This window comes from Leuciscus leuciscus, assembly GCF_965113295.1.
Source record: "Leuciscus leuciscus genome assembly, chromosome: 16".
NCBI lineage: Eukaryota > Metazoa > Chordata > Actinopteri > Cypriniformes > Leuciscidae > Leuciscus > Leuciscus leuciscus.
Genome location: NC_138740.1, coordinates 34,596,293 through 34,612,361, shown reverse-complemented (window position 1 = coordinate 34,612,361; position 16,069 = coordinate 34,596,293). Strand labels below are relative to the sequence as shown.

At 41.1% G+C, this 16,069-nt stretch overlaps 1 protein-coding gene and 1 long non-coding RNA gene across 4 annotated transcripts in view; both read right to left on the bottom strand.

Moving 5' to 3' along the window:
- Nucleotides 1–3,505, bottom strand: part of LOC309478154 (uncharacterized protein) — a 59,892-nt gene extending 56,387 nt beyond the window's left edge. Inside the window, exon 1 of one of the 2 annotated variants that reach the window (XM_082141742.1) lies at nucleotides 3,383–3,505. In XM_082141742.1, the coding sequence (XP_081997868.1) occupies nucleotides 3,383–3,440 (58 nt within the window). In that variant the 5' untranslated portion in view covers nucleotides 3,441–3,505. The remainder of the gene's footprint in view (nucleotides 1–3,382) is intronic. The other variant, XM_082141738.1, reaches the window with a different exon arrangement.
- Nucleotides 3,506–9,537: 6,032 nt separating this feature from the next.
- On the bottom strand, nucleotides 9,538–14,114 carry LOC309478213. 2 transcript variants are annotated; one of them, XR_014198862.1, is made up of 4 exons: nucleotides 12,202–14,114; nucleotides 11,833–11,918; nucleotides 11,501–11,659; nucleotides 9,538–11,409 (listed from the first exon to the last, which is right to left on the bottom strand). It is a non-coding gene; the product is annotated as an uncharacterized lncRNA (long non-coding RNA). The 2 variants fall into 2 exon arrangements; XR_014198861.1 differs by having other exon boundaries at nucleotides 11,833–14,114.
- Between the last annotated feature and the right edge of the window lie 1,955 nt (nucleotides 14,115–16,069).

Genomic DNA, 16,069 nt, shown 5'->3' with positions numbered 1-16,069 from the left:
CGATGGGGAATTGTTTAATTTGGACGACGGGGAATTGTTTTAATTTGGACTCTGTGCATGCTCTTTGAGATAATGACCATAGACCTGCATTATATGACTGACAGACAAGAACAGTTTGACCTAAAAATATAAAAATTGAAACTACTGCGGAAAAAAAGACACCTACATCTTGGATGCCCTTGAGGTAAGCTAAAACATACCAAAAATGTATTTCAAAGTGAACTATCCCTTTAACAGTGCTGGAAATATACAGTGCATTTCTGATAATAACTGCGATCTAACGCAACTAAACGCTAAAGAACGACGTTATCAGCATGATGACGAAAAACTACATTGCTTGTCTATTACCACCAACTGCTACTTATACCAATGATGAAAATAAGCGCAGTTAAGGCCAATTCACACCAAGAACGATAACTAAAGTTATATTTGCATCCACACCAACTAATAATAACGGTCTTATTCTAAACTTGCGCGGTGCGGTTTCAAAGTGTGAACAACATGTCATTGAACATGTTTTTACTGTTCTTGTTGCATTTACACAATTTTAACCAGCAGATGTCCACAGCAGGCTATTTTTCAAGTGAATCTAGCTAGTGCAGGGGTGGGCAATTCATTTCCCCAAGAGTCCACATGAGAAACCTGAACGGTTGTAGAGGGCCGGACCAATACACTTAACTCAGTTCTACCCCATTTATTATATATAATAAAAAAACAGGAAATTAATAAAATGAAAATGTGGAGCACATCATTATTTCACTATTTAATGAACATTCACAAAAACAGTTGTGAAAATTTTCAATTTTCATTTTTTGCAGCTGGGAAAAAACATTCTGAAAGTGATTCCAATTATATTGTTCCTCTATATCGTTATAGTGGTGGTGTGAATTCTACTAGTCTATCTTTATCGTTAACTGTATGTCGTTGTTGGTGTGAACGGGCCTTTTGAATAGTCAAATATGTGGCAGGGCGTTGCTATAGTGTGATTATATTGCATTGCAATAGGTACCGAATCAAAACCAGTTAGCACATCATTTGTAATTGAAAGGGTTTGATGACAATAACTCGTTATGGTTACACTTGAAATAGTTACTTGAAACAAAGTAGGGGTGGTGCTGGTGCTGGTGCTGGTGCTGGCGCAATGGATAAGACTTTTGGTGCCTTTGGTGTGAGAGACCCGGGTTCGAATCCACTGTGAGACACCAGTGTGTCCCAGAGCAAGACACTTAACCCCTAGTTGCTCCAGAGGCGTGCGACCTCTGACATATATAGCAATTGTAAGTTGCTTTGGATAAAAGCGTCAGCTAAATGAATAAATGTAAATGTAAACTCCAATATATTATTTGTTTGTTGGAAGGTGTGTGTTCTCCTCCTCTCTGCTGCCATCTTTACTCTTAACTAGGTTAGGATCCCTCTCCAGCACTCTTAAATAATGTAGGAGCTGAGACCTAGTCTTAACACTTAGAAACCTTTATGATTCAAACTTATTCTTAAGTTTAGGAATAAGAGTAGAATTATGTCATTTTTAGAATTTTGACACACTAAAGACTAATATTTTACTCTGAGCGGCTTTATACATTTGGCCCCTGATATAGATTTCTCCCAAAAAAATAGTCTAATAAACACAGTGAATTAATTTTGTTAAACTGTTTCATGAATCACGATTCGACTAGTACACAAAATCTGCTCAAAATAAGTTAATTTTCATTACTTTTGTGGACTAAATTGTTTGTCAAAATGTAACATATAACCATATAGCTAATGTAAGAACCTAAATGACTTTATTTTATAAATAGATAGCAGCTGTAAAACAAGTCTGTAAATTTGATCTGCTCTCAGTGATGCATTTGTCGAGTCCATATTATGAGAGGAATCGCCTTATAAACAATTGGTGCCATCAATCCAATAAAGTCTTCAATATGTTCTCAATGCATCACCTCTAAACAGCGAGACTAATATGAATGATATGCGCGATATGATGTATGAATGCTATTTGATAGACTTTTGTTGCCATTGTTTCACAACTTTTCTGAACTATTATTCTTGTACATCTGTATGAGATGACCATGCACTGCTTGAGCGATGACACTGACACAAGTATTTTCACATTGTTGCTTTACTGTTCAGTTCATCTTGTATACAGGTAACACTCAGTGTTTACTGCACATGTGCAACACAACAGAGGATCAATACGGGTGTCGGAAGAACAAAACATGCAACACTTAGAATGCAATTCACAACCATTTTAACCAGTTCCCCTTATCAAACAATCAAACTTCAATACTAATTTTAGATTAAATTGTATTAAAGGTTATTCCATCTTTTGCTTATTTACAAGTTATGGGAGTGAACTTTGCTCACTTAGACACCTTCGGGCAATGAGTTTTCTTATGTTTCTGCAGACTAGATGATTGGGTGTAACTCTTCCCACATGAAGAGCACTGGTGCGGTTTCTCTCCAGTATGAACTCTCTCATGATCTTTCAAGTTTCCTGACTGAGCGAAACTCTTTCCACAGTGTGAGCACTTGTACGGTTTCTCTCCAGTGTGAATTCTCTGGTGTTTTATTAAGTGGCTGGATGAAGTGAAGGTCTTTCCACAGTCAGAGCACACATAAGGTTTCACACCAGTATGAATACGCTCATGCTCTTTTAAATATTCCAGTCGTGAAAAACTCTTTCCACATACAGAACAAAAGTGAGGCTTCACACCAGCATGAACTTTAAGGTGTTTTCTTAAGTTTGATACAAAAACAAATGTTTTATCACACTGATCACAGCTGAATGATCTCACTCCAGAATGACGGCGCAGATGTTTATCGAGAGAGCTTTTGTAACTGAAACTCTTTCCACACTGAGAGCATAAATAAGGCCTTTCTCCAGTGTGAATCATCATGTGTTGTTTAAGGTTTGATTGCTCTATGAAACTCTTTCCACACTGAGAGCAAGTGAAAGTTTTTTCTCCAGTGTGAATCATCATGTGTATCTTCAGGTTTTGTTTACGACTGAAACTCTTTCCACACTCAGAGCAGGTTAAAGATCCTTCAACTCCAGATTTTGCAGCTTGTTTCTGTGTGAAATTCTCTTCAGTCTTTGAAACGACTGCATTTCCATCTTCATTTGTGAAATAATGCGGTTTTTGAAACTGATGCAGTTTGTCTTCATTCACTTCCATCAGGTCTAAAATAAACAAATGAAATCCCCATAATTTAATAAAAGTATACATGAGAAACAAAAGTAAACATTGTTCAAATTCTCAATTTAGCACAAATCCAATTTACTACTGAGTCTACTAGTATCTAGTTTTAGATGTTATTTTAATATGTAAGTTTTCATCTTAATGTTCCTCATCAGTGATTAAAGAGAATGAAGGAAAACACCAACCTATTTGTTCCTCTGTATCTTCATCTTTTATTCTGCAGGGTTCTTCCTTAATCTCCATCTTTACAGTAGTATGTCCGTAGTTTCTCCTGGAGTAATTCCTCCTGCTTGCTTCTTCTTCTCCTGTGGGAAGATGGGAATATTCCCCAGCATTTAAACTCTCATGAATGGCTGTGGGAGCTTCACTGACTGAAGGAGTGAATTGTGGTCGTTGTTGCTCATTTAGCAGATGATCATCACACTTACAATCACTCTCAATTATCCAGGTGCAAATAGTCATTTAGAAACAATTAAATGATTACTGAATTTACACTTTGAGCTTCATATCAAGCCCAAAGTGTAAATTCAGTAATAATGGATTTTGGCTGTTACGTGGTGATGCACAATTATTGTAATTCATTGCATCTTGAATTGAGTGTAGAATTTATGTTACAAAGAAAAAACAAACTTGTGCTAATTGAGTGACTTATTAACACCTTTCCTTGAGTAGCCATGTAATCAATATAAGGTAAACCCACATGTTAAGTCTGAGCCTGTGTGTGGGGATGTGTATCTCGTCTTTTCTATCCCTCTCTCTCTCTCTCTCAGGTGCAGCTCTGCCTTAATTGAACATGTTCCTCGAGGATTGGTGGACGAGAGAAAAGTGTTTTTTGAGATACAGCGTGGATGCTGATGTGGAAGAGAGATGCTGTTGGCGTTTTGAATTGAGAGAATGTTATAGTGGTTTTCTTATTTATTTATTTACCTTTATTTTACCAGGAAGTCTCATTGAGATTAAAATCTCTTTTACAAGAGAGACCTGGCCATGGTAGTTATGTAAAATTTAGTTCAAATACAACCAATACAAAATAAAAAGAAATATTAGAACATAGTATCCTCTCAACAAAAACAATCACAAGCCTTCATTATCTTTATGATGCCTTTAAATTCACCAATAGACACCAATTTGTCTAGTTTTAAATATTTTTGCAAATTATTCCATGCCCAGGGTCCATGATAGGAAAATGCAGTTCTCCCCAGTTCTGTAAAAACTCTAGGTACATTTAAAAGTTTCTTGTACATTTACAAAAACACTTTGAAGAGCACGTAAAGGTATAGATAAAATCATTCTTAAACGAAATCCTGCATTACCACATTTTCTGATGTGTTATTGTTGAAATATGGTACCCAGAACACAGAATGGTGTGAATTCTACTAGTCTATCTTTATCGTTAACTGTATGTAGTATATCTTTTCTTTGTCTTGAAGGTTCTTCTGTTCGATCAGTGTTTCAAATGAGTGTTTCCAGTCGTTGTATTGCAATGGATCCCCACTTAAAACTGAAGGTTCAGGAACTGGAATTCTGTTGACACTTAAAGCGCCTGCAAGCACCTTAATGAGCTCTGATCAGAATCAGAATCAGAATCAGAAAGAGCTTTATTGCCAAGTGTGCTTGCACCCACAAGGAATTAGGGGCCAAGCACCGAAGGTGCGGAGGCACCTATTGTATCTGTTCCCGTTCTTCTTCTTATTATTCTTCCGTTTCTTCTTCTTCTTCCGCTCTGGGAGTCTATGGCAGCCCATAGAACCGCTTGCGGGAAAGTTATGAAATTTGGCACACTGATAGAGGACAGTCTGAAAAGTCCCCATAGCAAATTTAGTGTCTTAAAACCAATCCCTCTAGCGCCACCAACTGTCCAAAGTTTCACTCATGTTTATGCTAATAACTTTTCAACAAAATAATTTTTTCCTCTAATTCCTTGGCTCATGACGATTCGATTGCACCCTATGACGTCATTTTCCGTCATTAAAATATGGCCGCCATTTTGAATTTTTCTAAAAAACCTACTTTTTCGAACTCGTCCTAGACGGTTTGTCCGATTTGCACGAAAATTGAACAAGATCATCTTCAGGCAGTGCTGACCAAAAGTTATGGAATTCAAATTGATTCGTCAAACCATTTTCGATAAACGCTCGAACAAATTTTACGTAGCGCTTGCAAAAACAGACGTAAGGCTGTATCTCCGCAACGCTTTATCGGATTCAGACCAAACTTGGTACATGTCATCACAAGCATGACCTGAGGCTACATGCTGCGTTTCGACGCAGCGCCACCTACTGGTCCGGAGATATGAAAAATAGCTATTTTTGCTTTTAACTTCTGAACAGTTTGTCCAAAAATCATAAAATTGGTCTTCTTAGATTCAGGGCAACATGCCGAGTCGACTGATATCCAATTTTACCATATCGGCCATTTTGACTGTCGGCCATTTTGAATTTTGTGCTAAAATGCTGTATTTTACGAACGCATAAACGGATTGTTACGAAACTTGGTATGGGTCATCACCACGATGTCCTGAAGGAGCCTGAGAAGTTTCGAAACAGCGCCACCTAGTGGTGATTTTTTTTTTCAAATGCTCATAACTTTGGGTGTGGTCCACTTATTTTCACGAGACTCATCTAATTAGACTTCTGAATCCTTGCCGAGTCCTACGATACCAAACATGCTAAGTTTCGCCTTACGGTTTGTGTAGCGTTGTGATTTAGCACTTAAAAAACATTTGGCTATATCTTCGAAACCGCTTGTCCGATCGAGACGAAACCACCGTCAGAAGTTTGGAAACATAGGTCGATAGCCATTCACTAATTCCCAAATGCGAAAATATTGATAGTAAGGGGTAGTAAAATCCAATCAAAGTCATGTGTCAGTAATTTTTTACGTGTTTTTTCATATAAATGTCTGAAGCGAATTGAGATATCTTCACCAAAATTGACACACATATGTATGGGCGCACTCTGAGGACACGTAAAAAAAAATTGTAGGACTGAGCCTCTTGGTGGCGCTATAACAGAACAAAACATGAAATTCCCATTGACTTCAATACAGTTTTGTGAAATAAAATGCTATACTGAACAAAAGCATTGGTGTAATATTATGAAACTCAGAATGTGCCATCAGCACCATCCCCTGAAGGTACCCAAAATATTTTGAGACAGCGCCACCTAATGGTCAAAAGTGATAATTCGCCTAAAATCCTCTTTAAATGTCTTTAATTGCTCATTGTTGCAGTTGATCTGACACTTTCAGCCATGTCTTGTCGTCTTATTCTGCTTGGCCCCGGTAATGGCTGCTTGCAGCTATATTTAAGATTGTACTTACTATAGGGTTAGGCTGCATGTAATTAAACACAATTTATAGCAATTACTAGTAGGCTAACTATGTACCGTGTGTGACAAAGACTGTATTTTTTTTTTACCTATGAAAAAAGTTTTGTAACTATGGATTGGCCAAAATAAAAATTTAAAATAAAAGCCATAATCCTGTTCCAAACGTTAACCTTGACAGAATTAAATCTCTTAGAAGTCCTAACATGCACGGAATAAGACCAGACCGACCAGATTATAACTGACCTGTCAACTAAAATATAAATCTGTAATAGATGAACCACATACCCCGTTAAAATAAATAGCTTTCATTACCTCAGTGTAAGTGCAAATCATTCAGTGCAAACTGTCGAGAAAGTGTTTTCCTCACGTCACGGAGAGATTCACCGACAGACTTTCCGTTTCTAACGACTAGGTATGACTATAGGTAATGTATACACAGGCTATTATAAGCTGTTTAAAGGGTTAGTTCACCCAAAAATGAAAATTCTGTCAGTAATTACTCACCCTCATGTTGTTCCAATCATGTAAGACTTTCGTTCATCTTCGGATCACAAATTAAGATATTTTTGATTAAATCTGAGAGCTATCTCACTCCTCCATAGGCTTCCAGAGGGACCGAAACTCGCCGGCCCAGAAAGTCAGTGAAGAAAATGTTGAAATAGTCCAAGTGACTACAGTGGCTCTACATTAAGTTTATCATGCGACGACAATACTTTTTGTGCGAAAAAACAACAAAAATAACGACTTTATTCAACTATTAGTGTTCTTCAATGTGGGCCTCTGACGAGAGTTCACGGGAGCGCCACGACGCATGCGCGAGAACTGAGATTACGGCGTTCTTCTTCTACTACTACTTGTTACTGGCTGCTCACTCCTTAGGAGTAATATCGCCATCTACTGTACAAGATGACGTCCCGACATTGCCGGGAGCGCAAAACGGTCTGTTTACAAGCAGCTGAAGACGCGCGCTGTATGTAAAACTGTATTCGTAAATATGTCCGCAGATTTCGATGTAGATGAAGATTTGATTTTTTTTTAACCAACCATACTTATTCGAACCAGAATACACAGACATTTAACTACAAGAGATGGAAGATGCTGCAACACAACCGCAGTCTGCTTCTGAAAGACAGAGAGCATTGGACAGCTGATGGTGTAAATGTAATCAGTGCCAAGCGATGCCTACTGAGGCCATCCTTAAAAATATTTTGGTTTGCCGTAACAGCCAAAAAAAAAAAAAGAAAAAGAAAAAAAAAGGGGTCGGTTGGTCGGTCTATATATAGCCTATATTCTTTCGCAAGTTAACGCAAGTTTACATCCGGCAAGTCGTTTTTTTATCAACTTAAGAACCAAAGGGGACTTTTTTAGTCCAAAAGGGTAAAAAAATTATTAATTGGGTCGGTCCTAAATTGACAGGGTCGGTCGGGTTATGGCAAACAAGACTATTTTTAAGGATGGCCTGAATAGGAGAGCGTGTGCTGCATCGATTGGGACATACAGTTACATACATTACGAATACAATTTTACAAAAGCAAAATAATATAATATTTGATGATTGATCGAAAATCGTATCTCTCCCCCCACATGCTCACCTGCAAGACGCTCCGACATTAAATTTCTCTGTAGGCTACTGTAGGCTTTTTGTAGAAAGCCTTTCTTTAAAGTGAATTTCGTTTTGTATTAATTGTAGCATGCAGGCAATATAATCAGGACATGGAGGCGCCCGCGTGCTCGTCTCTTAAATGAACCAAAACTCTACATTGAATCTTTAAAAAAAAAGAAGAAAGAATAATTATAGGCTATATATAGACCGACCAACCGACCCCTTTTTTATTTTTTTTATTTTTTTTGGCTGTTACGGCAAACCAAAATATTTTTAAAGATGGCCTCAGTAGGCATCGCTTGGCACTGATTACATTTACACCATCAGCTGTCCAATGCTCTCTGTCTTTCAGAAGCAGACTGCGGTTGTGTTGCAGCATCTTCCATCTCTTGTAGTTCAATGTCTGTGTATTCTGGTTCGAATAAGTATGGTTGGTTAAAAAAAAATCAAATCTTCATCTACATCGAAATCTGCGGACATATTTACGAATACAGTTTTACATACAGCGCGCGTCTTCAGCTGCTTGTAAACAGACCGTTTTGCGCTCCCGGCAATGTCGGGACGTCATCTTGTACAGTAGATGGCGATAATACTCCTAAGGAGTGAGCAGCCAGTAACAAGTAGTAGTAGAAGAAGAACGCCGTAATCTCAGTTCTCGCGCATGCGTCGTGGCGCTCCCGTGAACTCTCGTCAGAGGCCCACATTGAAGAACACTAATAGTTGAATAAAGTCGTTATTTTTGTTGTTTTTTCGCACAAAAAGTATTGTCGTCGCATGATAAACTTAATGTAGAGCCACTGTAGTCACTTGGACTATTTCAACATTTTCTTCACTGACTTTCTGGGCCGGCGAGTTTCGGTCCCTCTGGAAGCCTATGGAGGAGTGAGATAGCTCTCAGATTTAATCAAAAATATCTTAATTTGTGATCCGAAGATGAACGAAAGTCTTACATGATTGGAACAACATGAGGGTGAGTAATTACTGACAGAATTTTCATTTTTGGGTGAACTAACCCTTTAAGCCACAACTGGAGAAGTTTGTAGCACCTGCCTCTCAATACCTTCGTCACAATAGACTTTGAAACCGGTCAAATGGATTTAGTCATAGGCTTCAGTTACCAGATGTATATCGCACGAGCATTTAATAGTGTTCATCATTTGCTCTATGCAAAAAAGAAATAAACGGCTGTTCTGTAGGCCTACTACATCACCATTATCACCACTTTGATGGTTATTTCTTGAAGCTTATTGTCAACTTTAAAAGTTTAGCACCATAATAGGCCTAGGTACTTATTTTAATTAGAAATCCGAATACGTTTATTCGGATGTTAAAGTAATGCATGAATACTTTTGGTATTTGTAGATTTCTCTTTATCTATTTCAAAGCAGCATTAAAACACAAGGCGATGTGAAAGTGTAAAATGTTTATTTAGATGTTTTATACTGTGCAACAGTCACAATACAATAGCTGTCAATAGTCTACAATCGACCAATAAGACAATGAACACTGAAGACATCAAAATCTTGTCCAGAAGGAGAAGTTGGGGGTAGGCTATAACAGTGGCTGTTTGTCTAATGACAAATTCGTGTATGTAATAGCTTGAAAAGCAGTCTGAAAGATATGCGTGCATGCAGTGGCGGTTCTACATTGAATTACACCCTGGGCGAGACCCCCTTCGAGCGCCCCCCAATCACCCCAATTTGGACATAATTTTTCTAACCCCATTGGCAGATCATGTTTTGCTTGTTTTAAAAACTCAATTTTTATTTATTTCCACCAGAAAACAAGACTTAATATCTTATGTCATTTTACTACTTTAGTAATATAACGTTATGCATCTTTATTTAAGAAATGTTTGATATTTCGACTGGAAACAAGACAAAAATACTAAGAAAAGCATTTTTTTGCACTGTAATAACTGAACTTGTAACAGTTTTGTTGCAAAGCACAATATTATGGTGAAATTAGATCTCGTGTTTGAGTTAAAACCGAATTATTGTTAAGCATAGCAAGAATCATAGCAAAAAGGCTAGCAAATAAGAGTTATACGCACCAATTAATATTGCCCCTTCATTCATGACATGGATACCGTAATCATAGAGAGAAAACATAGTTGCATACCTTTATCTTTCGCTCGTTTCTAAATTGGGCACCTGATGGCTTTGACCTTTCTTGTCCATCTCTTATTTGGCACTCGACATCGACAATCAACAGATCCCCTGATCCCCCCATAACTGTCACTCACACTCACGAGTCACGACCAGAAGTCAAGACTAAACCAATTCACCTTGGTGGAGGTGACCAAGTAATCGTTTTGTATTACCTATTTTTATTAGCCATGCAGACAATTCAGAAAAACAAAAATGTGCAGGAAATATAGAGGCCTGTATTTATAATATTCTGAATGAAATGTGCGTTATTTGGAAGAAAGTCGAGGTGTGACTGACTTAGATAACTATATGGATCCCCCGCCGGCGGCGGCGGCGCCCCCCAAAAAATGCCGCCCGGGCGATTGCCCGGTTCGCCCGTGCCAAAAAACGCTACTGCGTGCATGCTTTACAGGACTTGAGCATGACCTCGAGACCAACCTGACGGGCCGAACCGGCACAGTGGAGCATATCGTACAATAACTGCAAAAAACGAAACTTGAAGAACTTCTAATAAAAATGATTAAGCCAAGTAGAACTTAAAAGTTTCATTTCTTTATCCCTTTGAACACGCAGTTTCCAATATAGTCTTTTGTCATTTAAATTTGAACTATATAGGATATATGCCTTTCTTTGATATATTAAAGGCAAGAATATAACAGGAATGTTCAGTAGCCTAACTACCCCAGAAAAGGCAAACTAAAATCAAAAGTAAATGTTTTTTTGTTTTTTAATCATGCTTTTAAAGAACATTATAATACACATGTAAAATACAAGCAACAGATAACACAATTTGTTTAGGGAAAATGTAGTGTCCGAATAAATCCAAACAGCTGGAAAAAACATAACACATTCAAAGCAGAAAAATATAAAATAGTGTTGATAGGTTTGTATAACGGAGTAGCTTTTCTTTATGAATGGACCTCACACCTCGCTTGTGACTGTCTGTGGGTTTGGTTGAGGCTTTATCCTGCTGCTTGTCCTCTGTGTCTGTGGGCAGAGGGGCACGTCACAGGACGGGATATCCCGACCTCTCTCGGACAACATGAGATTCAAGTACTCAGTCCCAGAGGGACATGCTCTAATCTGCCAGCTGGTAGAATGAGTATAGATACTGTTCGTTATGGTCACATCTAAAAACACAAAGACATATGGTGGTCACAAAATCTTATTCTGTTTCATTCTTCCCATATTTGTAGCTATAGTACTGTCCAGTAAACATACTTAAATGGTACACTCCAGCAGCAGGTAATATTGCATCTATGTAGCAGGTGAAGTATCCATTGGCCATAAGAGACATATTATGCAAGCCCTGAGGACCAGAGTTCCCACTAAATGTAATGAAAACCATGGAAATGTTTTCTTTGCTCAGATCTGGTATGACTGGAAATATAATCAAATATACAAGGGATTACATTGCATTGCTTAGATGATTTTTGAGAAAATAATATTGTATCTTGTGTCCAATTCAATTTAAATAAATTTAATTAAAAGCACAATTGAATTACAAGCAACTTAAATTGCACAAGGGTTGCTATGGCAAGGCTGACAATAACCTGAGACTTCCATGAGGAGGGGCTTTCCAATCTGCACCCTGTCAATCAAAGCAGCTACAGTGGCATCACGAACAGAAGGCCCTCTGCTGAATTAATAATCACATCAAATAACAAACAAAATCGTGCATTTTAATGCATTTTCTTTTTATTGAAATAAGATGTCACGGATTGGCCAGGTTCTTCCACCACAATCACCCAGCGATCACAGTCACCTGAGTTCTGACAAGACACACCTGCACCCCATCAATCACCACTGCTTCATAAGCACACACCACGCACCTCTCATTGTCCGGGCTCGTTTATCCGAAGCGGACTCATAGTGCTTCTCTCTGCGAGTTTCACTAACTAAACTTACCTGTGTTTACTTACCAGTTCTCTACGCCGATTCCAGTCTGTCCCAGTCTGCCCAGATCTCATCTCGAGTGGTGTGCGAGCCGTAAGCCTTCTGATCTGCCAAGTGGTGCGTGAGTGTGTGCCGTCAGCCTGTCATCCTCTTCATACGAAGATCATATCCACTCTGGAAGTCTCATCTCGCCGTGCCTGCAAAAGATACAATGATTATTCACTCACGAATTACACTCAAGAATTCTTCACCTCTGAACTCTGATACTCACCGAATACTGCACGTTGATTCATCTTGATACTCTGCTGTTGTAAATAAACACTACATCACTACTTACCTTGTTGTCCGTCTGCTTCCGTAACAGTTAGCCCGGACCAAAAAGAGACAGCGACAGCATGAGTGCTCCAGATCCCTTTCAAGAGCTGGTGGATTCGCTGAAGAGGGTATTAACATTATCTCCTACCATCACGCCTCCTTCAACCATCACGCCTCCCGCACCACCAGCACCATCACCATCGAGCACTTCTTCGACCACCGCATCTTCCAGTCCCATGGCCTGACCAGCGTCCTACTCTGGCGGGGCGGAGGAGTGCAACGGATTTTTGCTTCAATGCTCTCTCATATTCACCATGCAGCCCACTTTAAATCGGGGCAGTCATGGCCTAGTGGTTAGGGAGTTGAACTGGTAACCCAAAGGTTGCTGGTTCGATTCCAGAGCCGGTGGGAAATGACTGAGGTGCCCTTGAGCAAGGCACCTAACCCCTAATCGCTCCCTGGGCGCCACACAAAGGCTGCCCGCTGCTCTGGGTGTGTATCCATGTTTGCAGTGTGTGTGTGTTAACTACTCACTACTCTGCTCCTAATGTGTTTGCATTAACTTGGATGGGTTAAATGCAGAGGTCAAATTCCAAGTATGGGTTACCATACTTGGCCGTCACGTGTCACTTTCACTTTATATTCTCACTTTCACCGGTCCAGCTCACTTTATATCCAACCGACCAGTCTAAAATAGCATTCATAACATCTCTACTCACCGGTCCAGCTCTCCAATGGGCCGAAACGATCTGGAAGCAAGCTGGCCCAGCCATTAGTTCCATACAAGCCTTCGTTTCCCACTTCAAAGAAGTATTCGGCCGAACGGATGGAGAGATATCAGCCGGTGAGCAACTCTATCATTTGTCTCAAGGAAAGATGTCTACTCATGAATATGCCCTTCGCTTTCGCACTCTAGCTGCAGCCAGTGGATGGAACGAGCGGTCCTTACTGACCACCTACCGGCTTGGTCTCACACCTCAACTCCGTCTGCAGCTGGCCGCATTGGACGATAATATGGGGCTCGAAAAGTTCATTCAACAATCCATCAGGTGCTCAGACCGTATACAATCTTATCAGTCCCATTCTAACTCTACTGCACTCCTCCGCCCATCTGAAACCGCCAGCCCTCCAGAACCAGAGCCCATGATAATAGAGTCTGGTAAACTTACCGCTGCTGAGCGACAGAGGAGGCTGACCCGGGGTCTTTGCATCTATTGTGGAGCCAGTGGGCATGTTCGGTCGAACTGCCCAATTCGTCCCATACGAACATCGGTGAGTGTATTCCATATTGATGAAGAAAAGATGCATCCACTCACTTCTTGTGTCCAGTTAACCACCCAAACATTCTCTGTTTCAGTTCACGCTCTCATCGACTCCGGGTCAGCAGGAAATTTCATCTCGGGAACCCTCTGTCGCCAGCTCCAGCTCCGTACCGAAGCCTCGTCAAATGTTTACCAGATAATAATAATAATAATTCATTACATTTATATAGCGTTTTTCTCGGCACTCAAAGCGCTTTACATGGAAGGGGGAATCTCCTCAACCACCACCAATGTGCAGCATCCACCTGGATGATGCGACGGCAGCCATATTGCACCAGAACGCCCACCACACACCAGCTTCCTGGTGGAGAGGAGACAGTGATGAAGCCAATCAGTATATGGGGATGATTAGGAGGCCATGATGGACAGAGGCCACAGGGCAAATTTGGCCAGGATGCCGGGGTTACACCCCTACTCTCTGGGATTTTTAATGACCACAGAGAGTCAGGACCTCGGTTTAACGTCTCATCCGAAAGACGGTGCTCTTTTGACAGTATAGTGTCCCCATTACTATACTGGGGCATTAGGACCCACACAGACCACAGGGTGAGCACCCCCTGCTGGCCTCACTAACACCTCTTCCAGCAGCAACCTGGTTTTCTCAGTAGGTCTCCCATCCAGGTACTAACCAGGCTCAGCCCTGCTTAGCTTCAGTGGGCAACCAGTCTTGGGCTACAGGGTGACATGGCTGCTGACAACCCATAACCAAGTTCATCACTGCACGTCCACGTATTCACCGGAAATGTGAACCCATTACACTTCAAGTCGGAGCCCTACACAAAGAGGATATTCAGCAGCTGGTTCTGGAGGGAGCCAATGCGGATATCATACTGGGGCGTCCGTGGCTGGTGAAGCATGATCCCATCATCTCTTGGGGCTCCGGGGAAGTGATAAAGTGGGGCAAGGAATGCTCACCAAGATGTTTTCCAGTTCTTCCACGTCCTGTTCTGAATCCTGTTCCAGTCTATGTCACATCAGTCGAAAGTCCACTCGAAAAACAGTCCACGAAGATTCCTGATATCTACTCTTCTTTCCAAGACATCTTCTGCCCCAAGAGAGCTTCCCAGCTACCACCTCATCGGCCATGGGACTGCGCCATTGACCTGATTCCGGATGCTCCTTTGCCCAGAGGTAAGATCTACCCGTTGTCACTTCCAGAGACCAAGGCCATGGAGGAGTATATTCAGGAAGCTCTCGATCAAGGGTACATTCGGCATTCTACATCTCCCGCAGAATCCAGCTTCTTTTTTGTGGCCAAAAAGGATGGAGGGCTGCGGCCATGCATTGATTACCAGACCCTAAACCAAGGTACTGTCAAATTCAAATATCCCCTTCCTCTCGTCCCTGCGGCCCTCGAACAACTCCGTTCAGCTACCATCTTCACGAAGTTGGACCTCCGCAGCGCTTACAACCTGGTGGGAATACGAGAAGGGGATGAATGGAAAAACTCTTTTGTGACCCCTACTGGCCACTATGAATATCTGGTTATGCCCTATGGTCTGGTCAACGCCCCTTCCGTGTTTCAGAATTTCATTCATGAGGTCCTCCGGGAGTTCCTGCATCACTTCGTGGTCGTCTATATTGATGACATCCTCATCTATTCCCAGAGTGAAGTCGAACATCGTCATCACGTTGCGGAGGTCCTCCACACACTCAGAGCTCATCATCTCTTCCTGAAGGCCGAGAAGTGTTCTTTTCATCTCCCATCAGTCCAGTTTTTAGGCTACCTCATTGACCGTCAGGGGGTCCGCATGGATGAGAGGAAGGTCACTGCTGTAACTACCTGGCCAGAACCCACCACGATCAAAGAACTCCAGAGATTTCTTGGTTTTGCCAACTTTTACAGACGTTTCATACGAGGTTACAGCATCATCACCACTCCACTCACCAACTTGCTCAAAGGTAAACCCAAAAGTCTCCTCTGGACTCCTGAAGCAGCCGCAGCCTTCCAATCCCTCAAGTCTGCCTTCACACAAGCACCTCTCCTGACGCATCCAGATCCTGAGCTTCCTTTCGTCGTGGAGGTGGACGCCTCTACCTCCGGAGTTGGAGCCGTCCTTTCTCAACTTCATGGGACACCTGAATTACTCCATCCATGTGCCTATTTCTCTCGGAAGCTTAGCCCGGCGGAGAGGAATTACGACATCGGCAATCGTGAACTCCTGGCCATCAAGCTGGCCCTGGAGGAGTGGCGACATTGGCTGGAGGGTGCCATCCACCCATTCCAAGTCATCACTGACCATAAAAATCTCCAGTA